A 23628-nucleotide genomic window follows, 5' to 3' on the forward strand; every position below is an offset into this window, starting at 1 on the left:
GTGCTTCATTAAAGCGGTTGATTTTGAATGAGAATGCAGCGTGTGTGTGTGTGTGAGTGTGTGTGGTTGTGTTGAAGGTGGGGGTGGAGGGTGTTGCAGGACATGCGAGTGGCTGTTGCTCGTTGTTCCCTCGCAGCTGGAAGTTCAGCAGATGCATCAGGAGAGGAGAGTGGAGCCGACAGACTGCAGGCGAATGGGCTGACTGAAAACCAGCAACAAGACGAACCTCGGACTCATGTAGAGTAAGTATCACTGCTTTTAATGATCTTTAAACAGCACTGAGATGCATAAAAGAACATTTAATGACCTGCTTGTGAAAATGGCATCTATGTTGATGAGATGTGTTTATTTTTACTACTTGCTACCTTTAAACTCCATTGAATGCAAATGCCACTTTCATCTAGTTTCTGAGGACAAATTGCTTTATGTTGCACAACAAATGCTGAATTTGTGTATCTATTGCATATCAGCTGAGTGCATGCGAGCAAATGTGAAAATTTATTGTTGAGTTGCAAAGAAAAAGAATCATCTTGCAAAGTGTGCAAGTATTAAAGCACCTAAAATGCACAATTCTAGCTTATATTGTGTTAACAAGTACAAATAATTGTATAAATAACCAAATAAATCCACTGTAAACTAATATTTTATCAGCAATGCACCAATAACAAGCAGAAATGAAGAGGAAAATCTTTTGTTAATGTCTTTAATGTCACTGAAAGAAACAAAGCAACAACTGAAATGTGCTTTTAAAACATTAAAAGTGAAAGAAAACCTCAATTTTTCAACTCAACTGCTCTCTAATTAAGCCAAAATGAAATCATGTTGCTCAGGTTATGTGCACTTAAAAACAAATTACAGCTCGAGCCCATTTCAGTTCCTAATGTTATGCAAAGCAGTGGTTTTATCTGAATGCCGTGACAGCATTTGAAGTAGTTTTAAGGATAGTATCACACAATGAGATGTCAAAAAGCCAGGTTAGCAAATAACAAAACGGTGAATATAATGTTAATAGGCACGGTAGAAATGGCCGTACAAGTGAGTGCGTGGGCTTAAAAACATTTTAATCACATGCTAAACAGTGCAAATGATGTGTTGTGAGTCAAACAAATACACACCCCCAGGCTTTCAGCATTATGTGAGTGTAAGCAGCCGCTAGCTCTGCTGGACCCGCCGGGCGACTCACTCATACCTTCAGCTCAACAGCGATGACTAATGGGGCTTCTTCTGTCTGGTTTTCATCAGCTCAAATGACTCATCCTCATTCTTTTGTTGTCTAAAAGCATTCGAGCAGGACCGGGCGACAATTCTGAAATGAAAATTTGAATTGAAACCTCAGTTTTTATGAAATGATGCTGATGTGGGTATAATTCCTGGTAATATGACACAATTTTAATATAGTTTAGGGTTTGTTGATATTCTGCAAGAACAAATCATGAGGAAATTGTAGCATCTGACTGTATTTAAGCAGCAATAACAGATAACATTTCATTTATTGATTTGTTTAATGACAAACACAACTCCACACATTGCAGATCATTTGACAAAAAAAAAGTCAAAATATTGCAAAAAAACACTTCAGTATTTTGAATGTTTTTCTGTTTGTTTCCACAGTTTTGTTTCTAGGCAGTTTGATGACACTGGATAAAGCCACCAAAATTCACATTTTTATTGAAATTATGCTATTTTGGGTTTGATTCTCAGTAATATGACACAATTTTAGTAGAATTTTGAGGTTGTTGATATTCTGCAAGAACAAATCATGAGGAAATTGTAACATCTGACTTTATTTAAACATCAATAACAGACAAAATTTGATTTTTATTAAAGTATGACAAACATATCTCCATATATTACAGATAATTTGACAAAAAAGATTACATTTTGCAAAAAAATTCAATATTTTCAGTGTATTTCGGTCTGTTTCCACAGTTTGTTTCTCCACAGTTTGATGGCACTTAATTTCACGACCAAAATAAATTTTTTTTTGTAGAATTATTTTTGGTAATATTCCTGGTAGTATGGCACAATGTCGATAAAGTTTAGCGGCTGTTGATATTCTGCAACAACAAATCATGAGGAAATTGTAACATCTGATTGTATTTGAGCCCAATAACAGATGCCATTTGATTTTTATTGAAATATGATGTCACGATGCGTGTGGAGTTTAGAACCCAAAGTGAGAACAGCACAGAGTGGATGATTGTACAGGATTTTATTCACAAAAATTACAACAAAAACTATCAATGCCAACTAAGGCCAAAAACTCACTACGGGCAGGTTCTCTCTGAGGGGCGGGGCCGGGTCGACCCGAGCAGGAAGTGTCACGCACCGTTGTCTATCTGTGGCCAGCAGCACAAACACACACTGAACACTGTGGGTTGCTGCAAACCAGCAGCTGCTCTCCATCAGTGCTGATCCCCTCCAGCGGCTGTGGCATATGACAAACATGTATCTACTAAATTTAGGTAATTTGACCAAAAAAAAGTCACAATATTGTAACAAAATTCAACATTTTCCATGTATTTGTGCATGTTTCTGCAGTTGGTTTCTCCACAGTTTAATGGCAGTTCACTGGGCCACCAAAATTCCAATTTTTACTGAAATGATGCTATTTGGGATATAATTCTTGGTAATGTGATGTCATTTTAATACAGTTTAGTTGTTGTTAATATTATACAAAAACAGATCATGAGGTTATTGTGACATCTAACTAAATCATTTTCTATGTTTCCATAGTACGCTACACTTTAATGGTTTGGGCCACCAGGTGTTTATGTAAAATTCTAACAGCAGGAAGATTAATTTGCAATTTTCTTTTGCCAATTTATGTTAAATTAATGTCCGTTCTTCTGTTAAAAGTACAGTTTTGGTTTAAAAACAAGCATAAAATCTTAAGGTCAAACCATCGTCACTGCACTTCCAGCTTTGACTCTTCATTCATAAATAATCCTCCTGACATCATAACTATATCTGTTGCATGTGTACTAAATTTCACATGATCTTCACCCAGTAAAGCCCCAGCCCTTATATGGCCACACTGAGGATCATGAAAGCCTATAGGATCAGACGCTCGCTGTCCTCGCAGCAACCAATAACTGATGTTCCCAGTACAAAGCTCCGCAGCCTCTTTTCATGTCACTTTCATTGAGTGGAGCGCTACAGTGGAGCTCTATAAAGTGGTTGGGCCCATTCATGGGACTAAAGAGGACAAAGCTGAGCTGTGCCACAGACTCACCACCAAAATAGGAATGAAGTGAGGGGAGGGCGGTAAGAGAGGGATGATTTTAAATTCATCTGCCGAATCCATTTGCAGGAAACTGATCAAAAGTGGGTCTTTGCGAACAGCAGGTTCAGTAAGAAGAAACCTTTTTCCCTTCACACTGCACAAACACTTAAAACCAGTCAGTCGCTGAGTTAAAATGTGAGTAAATGGTGCAGTTTTGGAAACACTGAATGCAGATGTCACTGATTTTTAATAGTAACTGCCTGTTTGAATGTCACATGCACATCGTTTTGCAATTCTAGCAACAAATTTGTGACAGTTTCAACTTACAACTGGAACTTCTTGTGTCTAACGCTGGATCAGCCTAACCTAACATTAATTTTAAGAATAATACCTGTTTTGTTCCTGTTAGAGGATAAAATTTACTCAACATTGCATGAGTTCACTGCAAAAAATGCTTTTGAAAAATATTATGTTACATATTTTCTATTGCTATAACTTTACAGCACTTCGGTTCAATTCCTGTTGTTTTAAATGTGCTTTATAAAAGAGATTTCACTTGAACTTACAGGTAATAACTTTAAAAAACTGCAATATAATTATTTAATATCATTTTAATAATTTTATATATAAAATTAATTAAATATACATTTTTTTTAAAAATAGTGACTAAAATGTAGCTACGTTTTTCTCTGCAAAAAATATTGTTATCTTACGGATTATTTATGTTATTTGAAAGAAAAATATGTATATAAAGGACTAAAAAAATTGTGAATAACTTTTTCTTAAAACTGTCATTTTGATTTTTCCTGTTTTGTATCTAATAAAATCGTAGAAACAAGGATTATTTTACACATTGACTATAAAAAAACAGGTTAAAACTGCCAATAACGTCCACCTAAATACATTGCAATTTCATCAATGGTGAATTGTACAAATATTTGCTATTTTTTTAAAGAAATAAGGTGTATGTTAAGTGCCAAAAAATGGCAAATGTTTGTTTTAAATGTTAATTTACAGATTTTCCCTGTTTTGTTATATTATAGCTAAAAAAATCACAGAAAAAAGGACAAGTTTACATGTTTATGATTTTAAAAAATAAGAATTCAAATAATAATTCATTCTTTTGCATTGCATGACCATAAAATGACAGCTAAAGTCTAATTACTTTACAGATATTTTTTGTTGTTGTCATTGTTTTTTCCTGTTTTTATAGTATTCCACAGTCTTTTAACATAATATTTCTGGTACCCAGTGATTTTTATTTCATGATCTTTGATTGTCTCAGTAGTGTGAGGTGCTTTAAAAACTGCCACCCTCCTGTGAGTTTTAACCCTACACATGATTAATTCACCTGCAGCATGTAACCACTTTACTACAGAGCTGCTGTTGGTGTTTTGAAGAATATTTTTAGGAGGTCGGTCACCTGATTAAGACACTACAGAGCAGTCAGAAAACAAGAAGTCTGCATGTAAGTGAGATAAAGTGGAGCTCTTTTCCACTTTCCAGCTGACACCATGGATGGAGCTGCTCGCTGGTCCAGCTCTCTGGGAGCTCTGCAGTAGGATGCAAGTGTGTGTCTCCATCTGTCTGCTCCCACCGATGACTTCCCTCCTCTGCCTGCTCATCCTGTCCGGCTTGGCCTTCTCATTCCAACTGGGTCAGTCCAAATATCTCTCACCTTTAGTTAATTAGGATGCTGGCTGTCCCTAAGCATCCTGCATGGTGCCAACAGGAGGCTTCATGACTACTGGGGAAGCAATTAATGCACTAAAAACTCATTTAAACTATGGTAAATGCAGTAGTACTTTGCTTAAATACAATTTTTATATATACTTATGTTGTTTATTTTCATGCCACTTTATTCTTCTGCTATGTTCACTTTTTACATTTGTCTGACAGCTTTAGTTACTTTACAAAATTAAGATTCTTGCAAATGAAATAACTGGTTTTGCCACTCATTAAACATACTCAGCAAGCAGAAACCATTACATTTTCATGCAAAAATGCTTCAGATTGCACAGTTTCAGCTTCTCAAACATGACAATTTTCAGTGTTTTTATGCATTTGTGCCAACATTTGGAATATTGGAGTTCAGTGGGTTTTCCAAGTACAGTTCTGTAGCGTAAGAATGTTAATTTGAATTATTGATCTAAACAAGTCAGATAATTCATCACAGTGTATGATATTGAAGTCTATCTCTTATATACACCACTTAATTGTCATTCGGATCACGCGGGGCTGGAGTCTATCGCAGGGCTACATATAGAGACAAACAATCACATTACATTCACACCTACGGACAATTTAGAATTACCAATTAACCGGAGCATGTTTTTGGACTGTGGGAGGAAGCTGGAGAACCTGGAGGAAACCCACAAATACACAGGGAGAACATGCAAACTCTATGCAGGAAGATCCCAGAGCGGAATGTGAATCGAGGATCTTCTAGCTTCAGAGCAACAGGGCTACCCACCAAGCCACTGCAAAGCCTTCATATTCAAGTGTTTCCTGAATTTAAAGTTACATTTAGTCATGCATATTTGTACTTTAAATGCCACTGTGGGGTCTTAATCTTCATATTTAAACTTGCTAATTAAATTTACCACACTAGTCTTGTTTGTCTACTTTACAGCACGGGATGGACCAGTGACAATTTGTTGGGTCACAGGTCAATGCAGACACACACTGGGTGTTACTAAAGGATTCAAATATGACAGAAATGTTTGACAAGATAAAATAGCAAAGTTTAGATGAACAAAAACTCAAAGGTCAGCTTCACATAATAGTCTTCAAAAACACTTTTCTGTCCATCGTTGTTAACATCATAACTCTTGAACACAAGGGGACAATTTGACCATATTCCAATATTGGTTTGATCCTGAATTGACATTGATTACCACCTTGAAACTGAAGTATATGAAGCATCCACATTCAGAATTTGTAGTTTCTTTACATTAACGTCCGTATTTTCTATCAGAAACAGCGTTATTAACTAAACATGTGGACACATCCAAGGAACTGGACTCTGTTTATCTCACTTCCAAAGTCTTCTAATATTAGTCTGGTGTTACGACCGGCTCTGGATGCTGCAACAAAGGAGGAAAAGCACAGAGGGTTTTTAGTGAATCAAAAGGTTATTTATTGATAAAGAAACATAATAATGAGGTGTGTTAGTGGGGATCAGTAGCGTGTGAGGGTGTGTGGTGGTAGTGGAAAATGTGTAGTGCGTGTTGTCAGTGTGAAACAAAACCAAATAACACCAAGGACCGCATGGCTGGCTGTAGGTGTGGAGAGGAGCTCAGCAGTGGCAGAGCAGAAGGCAGAGGCTCAGCCAGCTGGCTTATATAGCCTGCTGCACTTCCCAGGTGTGGCTGGTTAGGTGATTCCAGCTCCGCCCAGCCAGACCTGTAAGCAGAGCAGCAGCAGACAGAGGCTCTGAGGCCGTAACACTGGATATACGTGCACATAAACTGTAACTTGACTGGTTGGTTGGTGGAGACTGGGATAATCATTCTGAGGTTTGGACTTTTGGTTGAACAAAAAAAATGCACTTTAATGTTGTGAGTTTGGGTAAATATGAGGACATTTCTTTATTGCTACACCTAGAAACTGATTGTTCGAGGAAATAATCAGCAGATTGATTCATTCTGAAAATAGTCATAAAATTTATCAAATTCACTTCACCTCAACAAACTACAACAGTAAAATGCTGCTGGAACATAAATGCATCAGCTAGCAATATCAAACTGATAATACTAGATACAATTGCATGTCAGTTTTTATGCATTTTAGTTACATTTAATTAACTACTTGAAATATTTCTTACAGTGTGGCATCAATATTTTCAATGAAGTAAATGGTCTGAATTCTTCTTCCGCCGCTGGCTAAATGCCATCAGATTTCTATATTTATGAAGTAAAGACAACAAAATGTATTTTGCCTTCTAACTGTATGCTTGTAACATACATCAGATTTGTATTCTGTGTGCTCCAGGTTTGGAGGATGTTTTCTTCAGTCCTCAGAACCAGACAGTCAGAGAAGGAGAGGCAGTTTTCCTTCAGTGTGTTTCAGGAGAAAGTTCACCTCCTGCAACCATCACCTGGATTAAAGATGGAGACGTGGTCACAGGAGGAGGACAGATTCAGGTAAACTCTGTCACCTGTGTGGCATCTTAGAAAGGCATTGAACACCTGTTTCATCCAGGAGAAACTGAGAGGTGCTATGAAGTGACGTCTCTCCCAAGCAGGCAAGACACATCCATGAAATAACAAAGGTTAAGGTTATCATCGGGCAGCTGAGACTCTTCACTGTCACTGGAAACATCTGCTGCCTCAAGTGGGAAAACCAACCAACAACTAAAATATCCTAACAATTTATGAGTGTAATAAAATGCTGCAACACTAGTGAGACCACCGTTATTCACTGGGATGTTTTTCACAGCAGAGCTGCACAGTGTATCATTAACAACTACTGTGATGTGCACAGTGCAGTAGTCACACTGCATGAAGTAAGACAAATTTGCTCAAACACGTCATCCTACAACCTTTTAGCTGCTCGTCCAGTCACTCTAGAACAGAGGTGTCAAATTCATTTTAGGTCAGGGGCCACATTCAGCCCAGTTTGATCTCCAGTGGGCCGGACCAGTGAAATCATAATAACTTAGAAAAAGCAATTCCAAAGTTTTACTCCACCAAGAAACGCGGCAAAGTTCTGTGCTGAGTGGCGTACATCTGTCTGTCTGTCTGTCTGTTAGTCTGTCTGTCTGTCTGTCCGTCCATCCGTCCGTCCGTCTGTCCATCTGATTGTCCGCAACATTACTCAAAAGCAGAAGAACAGATTTGGATGAAATTTTCAGGGAAGGTCAGAAATGATACAAGGACCACCTCATTAGATTCTGGCAGTGATGCGGCTTTTACTCTGGATCCACAGATTGGTTTAAGATTTCTGTATCATTGCCAGATAGAGGCATGGCGTCACTGTAACCATGACAACAAGTGAACACTACATCAGCTGCCTGCTGATGATCACATGATTGTGATCCTACTACAAATCCACCTCTGAGGACTTATCAGGACTTATCCATCAGAAATGATCCAAGGAACAACTGATTAAATTGTGGGGGTGTTTCTGAATCCCATCAATTCCCGCTACATATTTAGGTCACGCGATTTGGTATCAGTAGATAACGTACACATGGAGAACACACACCTATCCTCAGCACAAGGTCATTTTTAATTAAAGATTTCATCTGTAGGAAATGATACAAATACTGAGCAGCCTTGGCAGAGTACTGCACTCTCTGAGTGCTTTTCTTGTTTCCTTTGTTTTAGTGCAAAAAAGTACATTCTGAAAATGTTCACATTTTATGAACTATCGTTTTACAAAACATTATGAACAACCTGAATGTTTTAAAGAAAAATAAGTTCAATTTCAATAATAATATGTCTCAGTTTATCATTTACACATTACAATGTACAGATCACAGTTTATCTCCAAAGGCACAAAACATTTAGGTACAGGTATCTGCACCTGAACAACCTGGTATTTTACAACTTGTCAAGATCTAGAAATTATTTTTAATTTACATATATTTCTACATCTGTGTAGTAAACCTAACCACCTGAACTGACACACCACACAAACTAAAGTGGCAACTATTAAGGAAAAGGTTAAGTTGTCCCCCTGCTGTGTAAATGTATAAAATGTATACATAAAAAATGCATAAAAGTTGTGTCAGTGCCCAAACCAAACTGTGTCCTACTGAAACTGTTGACTCACATTATATTGCACAATGTTTAATGTCTTTAAATATTTTCTCAGTAAGGATTCATTTTCACTTTTGGAATTTTTACACTTTGCAAAGTCATTTTGCCGTATGTTTGACACCCCTGCTCCAGAAGTAACAATTTGCTCCGTATCGCAATATTTGCTGCAAAAAAAACCCAAAATATTGCAATGTCAGTTTATTCAACCAACATTTCTCTGTGGTGGACTATGGAGATAGAATTTTTCTGCATGTTAAAAAACTGCAATAACAAAAGACACATTTCTGCTGCCAAATATCAATCGTGAAAGAGATTTATTAGATATTCAGTTACTTTAAAGATTACATGGAAAACTTCTGATCGTAGAGCTTGCAGACTGAACAAGAAACTGTCTCAGCAGCTGGATCAGCGTACAAATGCAGAATAGTTTAAATAATTCACAAACCTCAAGGAACTTCTAAAAAGCAGGTTGAAACAGAGCAGCACTGTGCCCACTTTTTGTAGCTGCTTGTCATAGTCCCTCCCTCCTCTGCGTTACACCCTGGATCAGACAGTCCTGGCCAATTGGACTCAGCTGGCTCTGCACCAGCCACTCTGCCCAGGTCTGCCTCAGCTCCGGACTTCCCTCCGCCTGCTTTGTCCTGCACTACTACTATCCAGAGCCCTGGAACTCTCCTCGGAGAGCCTGGCTGCAGAACCAGCCGAGTCTGAATCTGAACTCTCCTCATCCAGTCTGTTTGTAATCAGGGTAACTTTTCACTTATGTGTCTGACATTTTATGCTTTATACTGTGTTTTTATGTTCAGGGTGAATATGGAGGAGGTCACCAGAAGAAAACTTCAGGCACTCTGCATCTTTCCAACGTAACATTAGAGGATGGAGGGATTTACGTTTGCGTCACATATAATGCTTTACTGAACATCAGCAAGAAGAGCAAATCAGCTAAACTAACGGTGCACGGTGAGTATGATCATTCTTCAGATGTTACACTTGGTGCAAACTGACTCAGATATTAAGTAAAGTGAAAATGTACATCTTTTCCAGGAAAGTTTCAGTACTTTTATGCTCCTTTAATTGAAAATATCCATGCTTGTTAGTGCTGCATGTGGTTTTGCATTGTGTTAGCATCCTCTGGTGTCTGTCTGTCTAGCAGGGGTCCCGAGGAGGCTGCAGATCATCCAGGGCCCTGACAATATCACCGTTGCTATGGGAACCGAGGTCTCCATGCACTGTGCGGTCCGCGGCTTCCCCGTTCCCATGGTGCACTGGTTCAAAGACGGCTGCCTCCTGACGAACTGCTCGGCCTCGTTCAGCCTCCAGAACAATGGACAGCTGCTCACATTCAGGTCCGACGCCGCACCAGACAGCAGGAATATTCATTCTTTATTGTTTTTGGCCAAATGTGGCTCGCAGTCCAAGATGTACCGTGTAGTTTCTCTGATGAATCAGGTACACATGATTCTCACTGGTTTCTATTGGTACATAAAGGCAGATACAGGGTTGTTACCTACTGATTTGCTAGAGGTGACAGTGCTGGGAAACAAAACTGGAGTTTAGAAAATATGATGCTAACAATTTATAAAAGTAATATAAAATGCTGTTCACAGTTAGGAGATGTAACTGCAAGAGACTTTACTGACTTTTGGAGTTCATGGCAGCTTTTAGTTCACCAAAAAATCTCATCTGCATCTGACAAACACTGCAGTAAATGTTCCAAAAGGGAATCCTGACCAGTTATTTCTCCTTCTTTTTCCAATCCTCATGTCATTCTGATAAATAGTTCAAATTAGTTAACCATTACGAAGGCTGCATAGACTGTACACAGATGTGCACACATTCAAATACTCTACTTACAGACACTTATATCATGGTAGTCTTGAAATTCCAATGACTCCTTCAAGAAACACATGCGTCTTTGTCACAAAACAATCACACATTTGTTTCTTTCATAGGTGTTCTGGATATATGAAATCTGCTGGATCAAAAATATGCATACAGTATCTTAAATTATCAGTTTTGGTGACATAGAAAGTTGTGTTAATCAAACTTTCTTACTGTCATTAAGATTGACTACAGCTGTTGACTCCTCTGAGCTAATTTAAACAGGGTCCATTTGATAGGTCATTGGACTCGGCCACAAACGCAACAGTCTTAGGAGCTCAGTAAAAGTCTTAAAAAGCAAATCATTGTCAGGAATTTAGCCATTTCAAAGAAGCTATAGATCCTAAAATAATCTGTGCAAATGATTGTTTTTAAGTATACAGTACATGGTACAGTTGTGTTACTGCCACAATCAGGAAAAAAAACACAAACTATCACCTGCTGCTGAGAGAGAATTGGTCAAGAATCAACCAAGAACCACCAAAAAGCAGATCTGCAATGAATTAGAAGCTACTAGAACAAAGATGTCAGCGTCAGCAGTGCTTTTCCATCACCATGAGCTAAGAGGCTGCCGTGCAGAAGGACGATGTTTCTCTAGAAGAGGTCCAATCAGTGGTGCCACAGGCATGGCAGAATGAATGATCTGTGCACTTCATTGAGACAAAACTCTAAATACACATTATTTGGGCATGTAATATTTACATTAACTCGCTAAAAAGAGGTACAATGTGGCACCTTTAAAGTCCCATTTCTGCTTTTGTTCTCCAGAAATGTGACCAAAGAGGACGAGGGCTCGTATCACTGTGAAGCCTCCAACCAGAACGAGACCATAAAGTCCTACACGGCCTTCCTACTTCCAGCTGGTACTGTATGCCAACATCTGCAGTAAACTCTTTAACTCACAGTAAGAGGACCCCTTAATGTACGCCTTCTCCCCTTGTGGCATCCTCTTCAGTAGTTTAAGTGTTGTTTAAATCATAAAAAAGGCCCAAGGCACCAGCATTTAGGTGACTGATATGTTGTTTTTTCCAGAGATGGACTGGAGTTTTGTGCAGCAGCCCACAAACCTGACAGTGAAGAGAGGAGAAAATGTGACGGTGACCTGCAGACCTCCATTCAGCCGACCAGCAGCCGAGGTGTCCTGGTTCAAAAACGACCAGCTTCTCAGACCTTCAGCTCATGTAGCTGTAGTGCCCAGCGGAGACCTGTTCTTCCACAGGTGTGTAGTAACAGGATTTATGCACATGCAGTATGATGAGATGAATAAATGGTAGTTCATAGACATATACACGGAACATGTATGAATTATTAGTTTAGCATTTACAGCTTAAAATTATTTTTGACTGTCTCAACCCCAAAACTCAACCAGGTGGTTTGAAAATCATGTTGTCTTTAAAAAAAATGCTGCAATTACACCATTTATCAGAGCCGGAAACTGTAGAAACAGAAATATTTGACAAATTTTCAACTTTCCAGCAGTCTTTAAAGTATTCAACTATGATGCGCTATTCAGATGAAAAAATGCGTTTGCACCAAATTTCCTCATGCTTTGTAGCACCTAATAATCTGGTACTGCTGTTCATTTTTGGGTCATGTTGCTAACAGACAGACAAACCAATGCCGATTGTCACATAACTCCGCTGTGTTCCTTGGTGGAGTACAAATGCCCAGAAACTGCATTGCATTCAGGTGGTTAAAGTGTCGGTAAACTAACTTCCATGGTTTTAAATAGGCCTTCGCTGATGCTGTATGTTTAGAGCATCACTTGAGGTTACCTAACTGCAAAAACCAAATCCTAATAATACAATATATAACATTTGGATCATTAGTGTCCTGTTTCATGAACCTGCAATGAGAATTCAAGCTTTCAAGGTTTCTGGAAGTGTGTTTTTTCTTTTATTTCTGTCTGTAGTGTTCGGGTGGATGACAGCGGCAGCTTCTTCTGCAGAGCTTCAAACATCCACCTGCAGAGATTCCTCACATCTAGAAAGGCGACACTAACTGTGCTGGGTATGATATTAACCGACCAAACACACTGTGTCACTCCTTAATGTAATGCAGTAAGTCATGACAATGTTTTCTCCTCCTTACAGCTCCTCCGTTAGTGAAGCTGTGGCCCCAGGTGCTGACGGTGCCGCTTGGAGCTCAGGTGGTTCTGGAGTGTCAAGTATCCGGTCACCCTTTACCCTCCATCAGCTGGGTGAAGAGAGGCCACTCCAAGCAGACTGGAGGAAAGATTAGAATGGGGTAGGTGACAGTCTTGTGATTTTATTGAACATTTAGTACAACTGATCATCTACATCTTTGTCATTCAGGCTGAGAAATGCAACTCTGCACATCCAGTCAGCCAGGAGCTTTGATGAGGGGACGTATGTATGCGAGGCCTCCAACACACTGGGAAAAGTCCACAGCACTGCACTGCTGAGAGTCGCTGGTATGTGTTTACACTTTAGCGCAATGCAATGTTATTCATTTTAATGTATCAAATATAACTGTGTCCATTGAGAGAGCTGGAAAACTTTGTGGTGCTTTAGCCTTGACACTAGGATGATAAATGAAAAGCTGAGACTCCGTGACAACTCAGATGGTGTAAACAGTGTATAAAATCAACCTGTATGGGTAAAGTTGAAGGAAAAAGAAGAACACTTGCTTCGTTGTTCGATGAGTGTTGGGAGAACATTGTTTGGTTCGATGGGATCAGCATAAGTTTGCTTTGCTCTGATGTTGTCCAGCATGTTTAGCGTGGACTTGACCAGGACTACCACAGTGAATGCATAGTCCTAATAGTGAAGCACTGAGGTGGAAGTGTGATGATGATGATGATCGGCTTCATGAGTGCAGAAGGTGTTGGGAGATGGTATCTACAGATGGCACTATGAATGCCTAAAAGCAACCAATTGTTACATCCTCTGGTAGTCATGTGGTTGGTAGTGGACTTTGTACGGCCTCTGTATAGGGAGATGGTTTGTGGAGCCTGTGTTTCCAGCTGGCTGAAGACCAAGCTCCATATCACACCTGGCAGACATCAGTAATGATTGGCCTGGAGCTCCAGACCAGATCTGAGCATTGGTTCTCCCCACCTCCTGACCCATCTGATGGGTCCACAACCACAACTCCTCCTCCAACAAGACCCTAGTCATCAAAACACCTGTGTATAAATGTGCAACCAAACTCTCAGTCAGGGCAGCTAGGATTTAATGCGTATTGTGTGTCTTAGGTGTTTTCCGTAGGGTTGTAACACCAATAAATGATGAAATGCTAATGATTGCTAACAGTAATGAATAAATAGTATAGATAGGTCAGTAAATACAGAATAAATTCACTGCAGCTACCTTAATTAATGGTTACCGAGAAGCGGAGTGAATATTTCTTTAGCTGTCTTCTATGATCATTCATGGAACAACAGCAATTTGAATCGTTTGACCCAATGATAGCAAAAATATTTGATGGTGGCAACCTTGCTGTATTCCTAATTTGAAATAATGCTAGGTTGCCTCATAATACAAACAACTTTTGACACAGGGTGCTTCTACAAGACCAGGACCACAAGATTGGGAGAGGAACTGACGTAGCTAATATACTGTTGTAGTGCAGCACATTTCTTACAAAACTGCCATTAATGTAATTACCTGACTGGTAAGGAGATTATTCTTTAGTAATCCAGCCATGCAAGTGTCACAAAGGTGTATTCTATTATAAACTGACACAGTATTAAAATTCTAGCACATACACTGGTACATCATGGGGATTTTTTTTTTTTTTTTTGCATAAAACTAATCAATTTTCCTCTTTTCTGCTCCCAGTGAGCCCCATCATCGTGACCTTCATAGGTCAGATGAGCTGCAGGATCGGAGCTTCAGTAGTTCTGCCCTGCAGAGCTGTAGGAATTCTGCCCATCACCTACACCTGGACCAAAGGTGGAGCAGAGACACAATCCTCCATCAGTCCCAGTAAGGACAGACGTATTGATGGTGAGCACAAAGTCTGATCAGAGACATTCTGCATATGTTTTCATTGGGTTTTTTTCACCCAGTTTTCATTTGTTTTCATTAGTTTTCAGTAGTCTCCTTGACAGAGGAGAAAACTTTAATCTCGAAGTAACTACATTTCAGTGATTTTTGACTTGTTATCTTGTGGCCTGTGCAGAAGATGGAGCCTTACATATTTCCAGTGTTCAGCACTTTGATGCAGGAGAGTATTACTGTACAGCCGTGAACCGAGCTGGACGGCATCAGAAACGTATGATCCTCATTCTCACAGGTATGTCGACATCTGCTCACTGTTTCACTGCTAGTTCTTCTTTATGAAGGCAGAAAAACAAATTTTATATCACTAAAAACATACCTGAATGTACAGAACTGTGCAAAAAACTATATGGGGAATTAAGGATGCCATGGACAGTTATGTTTATCAGTTAAAGTGCGGTGAGCTGTGAAAAATCTATTTGACTTAACTAACTTTGCCCTCTTGATGCACTTGTATAGTTTTTGTCTCGGTTTTTTCTGTCTCTAAATGTAATCCCAGACTGATGTTGAGATCAGGGCTCTTGTGGGGCCAAAATATCTGTTTCAGGACTCCTTGCTCCTCTTATGGCTGGAAATATCTCAGGTTTCATGCTGCAGAATGATTTGAGATTGATCAGACACTGTATATTCTCTTATTATTACACTATATTCTGACTGGGTGTTTGTATGTGTGTTGTGCTGTCATGTATATGTACAGCAGTACATGCACTTTGTGTTTTAATTACTGGTCCACAGCTACTTCTATGACAAGATGCTTCCTTGACCCCACATGCACAAGTTTCTGTTTCTTGCTGATTCTCTTTCATGCTGTCGTTTGTCCTAAGCTGAAGAACTTCCAGCTGATAGAGGCAAGCAGACAAGACTGGTTTTGTCTGCTGTGAGTAACAACGTTGTGAAACGTTTTGTCCCCAAATCAGTGTGCAGATTTGTCATTCGGTCATCATGTGTAGCTTCAGGACAGAACCTGTGAGTTATTTTAGTTGTGTGCACTCTTAACAGCTCTACATGCGGTGACTTTCCATCATCTGTCGGTACCATCGCTGCTCTGATATGTGGCCTGTTCTTTGCTCATTACTGCTTTTGAGGCTTGCTTCATTTCTAACAGTGTTAAATGAACCTGTGCTGAAACTACTAACATTCTTTGTTTTGAATATTTCAAGAGCACCAATCCAAATGAGGAACTTCCAATTTCCCGTTTGAGTGTTTCTGTGGCTGAGCAACATCTCAGAACAGGACATGGTCCTCATGTACCTGCACAGCATAAGGAGACAACATGTATGTACCTAAAATAATGTTGTTGTTCTTTTTGTAGCATCAGTCATCAGTTCTATACGTAAAAAATAACCTCATCAATGTAATTACTGGGATCTTGTGACAAAATTACTAAAAACTGTAGATGAATCAAGGTGTAACAACCTACAAGATGATGCTTGTGGGATCCAATAGACAGCTGAAGGCATATGTTAGGTAACCAAGCAAGCACTGACATTGGCAAGCTAAGATTGTAACTCAGCTACGGTGAGCTAATATTACAATGTTAGCTTTTAAAGTTATTGTAAAAGCATCAAACAAAGTGAAAGCTAATCTAGGTACCTTGCAATAACCACGAGAATGTGAATTTTATTAGTGATTTCAGTGCAGATAAGTTTGGGTTTCGCAGATGTCTATGAGAAGTTACTACAAGATATGGCAGTATAAACACGAAATGTATCAGTCTCCATTAAGGAGTGCATTTTGACAACTATAAATGATTGCCAAAAAAGTAATATATATTATAAAATTATATGTATGTCTGATGTTGCATATGATACATCTAGAATAGATTACAAGAAATATGATTTCAAAACACAGCTTAATAAACTGTATATAGGTACAACAGCATGCAATAATAGTTCAAAACAGCCCATGCATTTAAGGTTGAAGTCATTACTTTGCTTAGCACAATGCTAATAAATAAAACTGATGACTGGAGCTATGAAAATGAAACGTAAGTTGTAGGAAAACATGTTTTTTTCTTTGAAAAATACAATAAATTGTAGTGGATATACGAAGTAAAACAACTTTTTATTTTAATATTTCCAGGCACAAGCTCCAACAGTCCAACTACCTTTCCGATATTTTCAAGAAAAGCCGTCGCTGAGCTAAAGATGTCATCGGAGTCTCGTAAACATCTTTCAGAGCAACATCTGAATCAGCCAACAGCCGATCCAACCCAGCCTGCACTGGTCACACAGATGCAGCCTCCCATATTACCACCGCCTCCACGTCCCAACTTCCAGTCAGCTGATCTCCACACCAAACTACCAGTCACCAGTGACCCGCTTGCTATCTCAAACAGTCTGACGGCCACCAGTGAAGTTTTGGATGCAACCCTTCAGTTTCTGCTCTCTGAAAGTCCATCTTTGAGACGAACATCATCACAATTCCAGCATCAAGTCAGCGGCCAGTTGATTGTAAAGTCTGAAATTCAGGACTTGAACATCAACGCTGTGTCTCTGGCGAGTCAAATCACTAAGACGTCTGCTTCAAAGCTTCCAGTCGGTGCATCCTTTGGCTTCCTCAAGTTGGATTCATTTACATCAACTCCAGCACAGACTCCTGGGACCCAAACTGAGATGAGAAACTCAGGTTTAGTTACCTACATGGTCACTTCACAACCTGAATTGCCCCAAACTCAACTGAACCACATTTCACATTTCACATTTACAGAAAGGTCCCTTTCCCAGTCCAACCAGGAGGCAAACTCAACGCAGATTTATCAAACTAAGGAAACTCATCTGCAGCCTTCACCAACACTTCACCCTCATCCTCACCAATCCTTTACAGGAAACATTTTACCAAAGTTTCATCTTGAACTCTCACCAGTCCAGCCTTCCACACAACCTCCACCTTCTTCAATAACCAAACCTCAGCCATCCCAGACTTCAACAACAACTTCTAAACTTCCTCAAACCCAATCTGAATCTTCTCCAACACAGAACCCACCATCAACCATCCATCCTCCTGATCCTACCCTTTCAACGTTGGACCCTGAAGTTGTCCATGAGGTCAACAGGTCCAATCAGCTAAATTCAACTCATTCTTCTAAATCGGCCAATGACACAGAGCTGACAGACTGGCTGAAGAGGAACACCTCCCCGTCGCCCATGACCAGCAGCGATCACAGGTAGGTAATATGAAAAGATAGTATATTGGCCGATGTTTGTGCAGAAAAAAGTCACTTTTGTTTATCTTGTAATCTCCAGAGTGACACAGCGGTCGCCATCATGGCTGCCTGTCCTGGAGAAACATGACATCCCCATTGTGGTGGGAGTCGGTGTGTCTCTGGCCTTCATCTTTATCACTGTTATTTTCTATTCGGTGGTCCAGAAGAATGAACCTGCACCGACAAGTCGAGCAGGTCAGAAGTCCTTCAAGTACCAGATGTCAGCATGACTATGTAAAGAGCTGAGGAGAGGATTATATTGACATTTTTTTTTTGAAAATATGGCCATAAAATTCTCTATTTCATACATTCTTATATGGTTTAAACAAAGAAGAGACAATTTAAGCTTTAGAAGTGCTGATATTTTAACTTTGGATGGTGCCTATCTACCTCTTTCTGTTATGGTTTGGGGGTTTTAATTTAAAGTAAATCTTTCCTATGGTTTCTTGGTTGATACTACTTTCTATCTTTGTCTTATTTCTCACCTCTGATTCCATTATTGTTTCCACTTGTTGCCTTTTCAGCCTTGTGTTTCTTGATCTGTCTTTGTCAGCTTGTCTCTTCACCTTCCCTGTGATTCCTTGCATATTCCTAGTGCTTTGCTTTAGCTTTTTGGATACCTTTCTCATGTTTGTTACCTGGATATTTTTGGACTTAAGTGTGGTTCTCGCATGAAGGATTCACGGCATAACAACTCTGGAATATCCAGGTTTTCTTCAAGCTTACCTCAGTTGTTTCAGTTCTCTATCTGTGTTTGGATCCTGTTTTTTAAGTTCCACATGCTTTTTTCTTTCTGCCAAACTAAGCTTCATATTGAACAATGAGTCTCCTCTTATAAGTGTACCAGACAGGAAATGACTACACTGATCAAAATGTCAAACTATTCCTTTAAAGCCATGTTTCATGTCTTGGACAGCTCAGAGGAACCTCGGAGTCCCTGTGCGACACGCAGAACGTCGAGCTGCAGGACGCACATATGAAAACAGGTACATACACTGCTGCACAGAGCAAAGAAATTATTGAGAGAGAGCCTTACAACTGATCTTTTTCATCTTTAACCTGAGTGTGGTGCATCTTGCGCAGAGCTTTCGAAGACGATGACTGTGTTGCGGTGATTGAGCAGAGCCCCAACACATCTGACACCAGAGCTCGACCTCCTGGACCGAGTGTGGTCATGGTGCAGATGGAGCCTCCGTTTGAGGATCTCCAGGAGGAAACGCTGAACACTGTGGACAACCACTCAGTCACTGTGGAGACTCATCCAGAGCCCATCGTAAACACTAAGGTATCTATCTATCTATCTATCTATCGATCTATCTATCTATCTACTGAACTCCTGAAACCTCAGAAAATGCCACAAGTGATATGATGAAGACTAAAAGTTTGAAAATTTAAAAAACAAACAAAACCCCAGTGCAGATGCAAAGTTAGGCAGAAGTGAATTTACCAAAGCCTTTGAGCCCACATGTCATTTATCAATGAGTCTTGTGTCTCAAAGCTACATTAACTGCTACAAGCATAACAAACCCAAATCTGTGATTTGCTTGCATAACTGGTTCACCATATGAAATATGTTTATACAATTCGCTTAATTGCAAATTATTTAAAACTAATTTGCTCCACCTTCAGTCCTGTAGTCCTGGTTGTGTCCACAGACTCTGGTTTAAAGACCTTTAGGGCTTGGTTTCTATTGCATAGATTTTAAGGTCTACAATCAGCATTTTGTAGTTTTATTTTTTAAAGTTGGTTACGGAATCGTTACGTTTTCATTAAGAAGAGCATACACATTTCAGATGGAGCCGTGTCTGGAGGAGGAGAAGGGCTGCAGTCTGTCTCAGCCCAGCATCCAGCTGCAGTGTGCTGAGGACTGGACCAGCAACACAGGAGACAACCACAGTCCGTGTCAGGACGCCTTGCCTCCTCCGTCACCTCTACCCTCCCGTTCTCCTTCCCCATCTCCCCCGTCCAGACGAGAGGAAGGCCTGCACTCCTCTTTAACCCTTCACAGTGCCGAACCCTGTGCGGCACCGATCCACCACAGCCTCAGCATCTCCCATGGAAACCCCCCCCTGCTGCTGTCCCACCACGTCTCCCTGGGCCTGACGACGGTCGCCGTTGACGTCCACTTTTACCCAGCGTCCACTGCTTCGATGGCAGCGGGTGCCAGCACTCACATCAACTCAGTCACTAATTCCACGTCAGTGACTGCACCTCTGTTCAGCCCTCCACTAGTGAACAGCCAGGAGAGCGAGTCCACCGCCAGGTTCCATCAGTGCAAGGAGAATCTTCATCTGTAGCTGTCCAGGCGTGATGAGGATCAGGTGCCTCATAAACTGCTACAAAGGGAGGAAGACATTTTAAAGGAAGAGTTCAACATTTTGGGAAGTATGCTTATTTACTGTCTTGCTGAGAGAGAGATGTGTTTGCGAATAAGCTGTATGACCTCATTATGTGAAATTATTTGGAAAATGAAGCAATAAGGAGGCAGAATGGAGACACAACACCTGATTTGTTGAATGAAAAGGGAGAAATTAATGAAATTACTATAAATAGATGTCAAACACAACTTTTGCTTAACGGAAATCCAAGCACAACCACTACTAACATGTTAAGCTCCTAAAACCTCCAATTATAAAGCAAACCAGGAGTGAAGAGGATTATCAAGTCATTTATCTGGATACATTTATATATCTACACCCGAGTCCTCAAAATATTTATCAAACTAACTTTAACAAGGAAAGAGAGAGACATTTGGAAGGCTTTTTATTCCTATTTTTTTCTGTTTTTATGCCTGAAAACCCATCGGGGGATTTAAAGGTCTGCTATCTGTAAAAAACATATACAATACAAGTAGTAAATATTTTTATTATTACTATTTAGAGCACCATTTTTCCAGTATTGATAAGACCTGTAGACTCTTGGAAGAATGTTGTTGATTGCAGGATATTTGTAAAGTAGATCATAAAATAATTTTAATTTTAGCTTTTTCTCATTTTTATAATTCATGTTTACAAAATACATTTGGTTTATGGATGTCCTGTTTCCATAGAGGTAATGGACTTTATATTGCAATTAAAAAGGAGCCCACAGTAAGGAAAAATGTAACGGGAGCAAAAAATGCTCAGAGATTCCTTTGTGTTCAAAGTATGAAAGTAGAGTAAGGAGGTGATTAGCTTAGCATAGCATAAAGCATGGAAGTTGGTCTCAAAAAGTCAAAATACACTTCATAACTCCACTTAAACTCAATATTTATCACTATGAATCATATTTTTTGAAAAATTGCGTATGAATGCAAATAAAATATAATCAATTTGTGGTTTCGTAGTGATGTTAAGGTAATTATTTCCTGACCGAGCATACGTCTGCCATTTCTCTATGAAATTCTGTGTAACACCACCTAAACTTTTTAAAATAATTTTTGTTGTATACACATTAAAAAACTTAGATACATCATGTTTAATACTAAGATTTACAGATGATGGTATCAGCAGAACGTGACTTCTCCCCTGCTTCTTCAAATCTTTATGCTAAGCTAGGCTAACTATCTCCAGGCCTCAGCTACATATTTAAAACACATCTAACTTGTGACAAGGAATATAAGAATGTTTCCCAGGATAGAAATAAAACACTGAACGATGGGACTCACATTTTTTATTCGTAGCCACATTTTTTTGTTACCATGTTTTTCATAGCTTTAGCTCAGCACTTTCTGTATTTTATTCCTGTACTGATTATTTAAGGTCACATGACCTGTTTAACAGGCTACTGCAGCTTTACCATGAATAGTGTTTCTTTTGTTTTAATTCTTTATTTTAATATTGAAATATAAAAGAGATAATGTACATGTTTAGAATGAATTTCATTATTATGTACTTTTCACTCTAAATAATTTTATGTAACTGGTTCTAGTTTGGCTCAAAAGACTAACGTGTGTCTTCTTTAGTGAAACAGCCAAGGATACGTTACTTTGCAATTTTTTGTGATCGACTGCACACAATATTGTTTTATCTTATTCTCATGTCAAGGTTCTGGACTGTTACTCCTGTTTTGAAGCCAAAGGAAGGTAACTAGTATGTCAATAAACATTCAGTCAAGACATCCAAAGTCCGTTGGTGATTGAAGACATGTTTTATGTTACAATTTTAGTCGCTGCACATCATTAAAGATCTTTGTCACCATGTACGAGTTCATATTCCGTATCAGTGTCAACGTGAAACCAAAATCTGCACTGGAATACTTGACACTTTCAGCATAAAAAGTTTATCTTTACATATATTTAGATACATGGCATGCAAAATGCTTTATAGAGACACTAAAATACAGCAAAATCTCAAATGTTAGGATGTGAAATTTCATTTAGCAGCACAATAGGAGCAGAAACTGAAGCCAAAACAAAGTATGAAAGTGTTTTTTTTGTGTATTTTCACTCATCCTAGTGAGAAAACCCCAGTGTGACGGTGACACCAGGAGGCGAAAAGAGATTGTAGAAGCTGAAAATGTTGTTTCTGCTGCCATCTAGCAGCTGAAATGTTCACGACTGCTGAGTGAAGCGCTGGAAGAGTCGGCAAACTGAAACCTGCAGAGGTCAGAGCAACCAAAATGATCTGACATTCAAGACTGTTTGAGATAAACATGCAAATAATAACATAGCATTTTGTTAACATTAATCTAGAGAAGGCACTGCAATTAAAAGTAAAAATCCTGTGTTTTAACTGTTGCTGTTTATACGTGCAAAGTGTGCATGTATAATCAGCAAAATGTATTCAAAGTATCACAATCAACAGTAATGCTCTGAGCACCCGTGCTTTTTTTGTGTAAAGGCAGGATTTTAGGTAGGTAGGTTTAGCCGTGGTTGTGGAATATCAGCACAACTCTGATGTGGAGTGCTATAAATCTGTAAAGTGAAGCCGACAGACGTGTTTAAGATTCCTGTTTATGAATATAATCACTCTGCTTTCAGGTTGGATAAGTTTGAGTACCATATATGTCTTGTCTTTTATGGTCTTGCCAAAGTATCTAAAACAAAATCTAATCAGTCGCCCCTGCTGCCCGATTGTGGCAAGTATCGGAAGAACTGATTGCCTTACAAGGCCTCTGTCACAATTTACTGACTTCTTCACAACAAAATTAGTCTCAGTCCTTCCCTCCTTCCTCAAAAACACTGTTCAATCCATCATTTCCCACCGCCTGCTACATATTTAGGTCACGTGATCCAGTATCCGTACATAACATACACATGCAGAACACACACCTGTACTCAGTACAAGGTCATTTTGTTTGTGGGTGCATCTATATTAAATGGACGCATTCTATGTTGCTGGGATTTCTGCCACAAATTTTTTCAAGATTTCATCGGTCGGAAATGATACGACTGAGCAGCCTTGGAGGAGGACTGTGCTCTCCGAGTGCTTTCTTGTTATTACTGGAATCCAGTGGTGCAGCTGTGACCAGTGTTTGTTCCTTGTTCTATGCTTGTCTTGTGAAGGGTCTGTGGTTCAGAGGTGAGTTGTTGCCCTAAGCAAAGAA

The 23628-nt window shown here is 39.4% G+C and overlaps 1 protein-coding gene across 1 annotated transcript; it reads left to right on the forward strand.

Annotated features, from left to right (window-relative positions):
• On the forward strand, window positions 1-22282 carry LOC111574696 (mucin-2). Its single transcript, XM_055011151.1, has 19 exons — window positions 1-242; window positions 4733-4883; window positions 7220-7371; window positions 9798-9951; window positions 10145-10337; window positions 11641-11735; window positions 11905-12091; window positions 12785-12882; window positions 12966-13119; window positions 13188-13306; window positions 14676-14843; window positions 15019-15132; window positions 15722-15774; window positions 16058-16172; window positions 16980-18063; window positions 18143-18297; window positions 19019-19088; window positions 19186-19387; window positions 19896-22282. Exons 2-19 carry the CDS (start codon window positions 4745-4747, stop codon window positions 20397-20399), a joined length of 3756 nt encoding a protein of 1251 aa, XP_054867126.1. The 5' UTR covers window positions 1-242; window positions 4733-4744; the 3' UTR covers window positions 20400-22282.
• Window positions 22283-23628: the final 1346 nt, after the last annotated feature.

This window comes from Amphiprion ocellaris, chromosome 6 (genome assembly GCF_022539595.1).
Source record: "Amphiprion ocellaris isolate individual 3 ecotype Okinawa chromosome 6, ASM2253959v1, whole genome shotgun sequence".
Lineage (NCBI taxonomy): Eukaryota > Metazoa > Chordata > Actinopteri > Pomacentridae > Amphiprion > Amphiprion ocellaris.

Bases quoted from the DNA above. Each gene is read 5' to 3' on its own strand.
- LOC111574696 (XM_055011151.1), top strand. From the start codon at position 4,745: ATGGAGCTGCTCGCTGGTCCAGCTCTCTGGGAGCTCTGCAGTAGGATG. The intron at 4,884-7,219 runs GTCAGTCCAAAT...TGTGTGCTCCAG, and splicing joins GGCCTTCTCATTCCAACTGG to GTTTGGAGGATGTTTTCTTC. The intron at 18,064-18,142 runs GTAGGTAATATG...TGTAATCTCCAG, and splicing joins ATGACCAGCAGCGATCACAG to AGTGACACAGCGGTCGCCAT.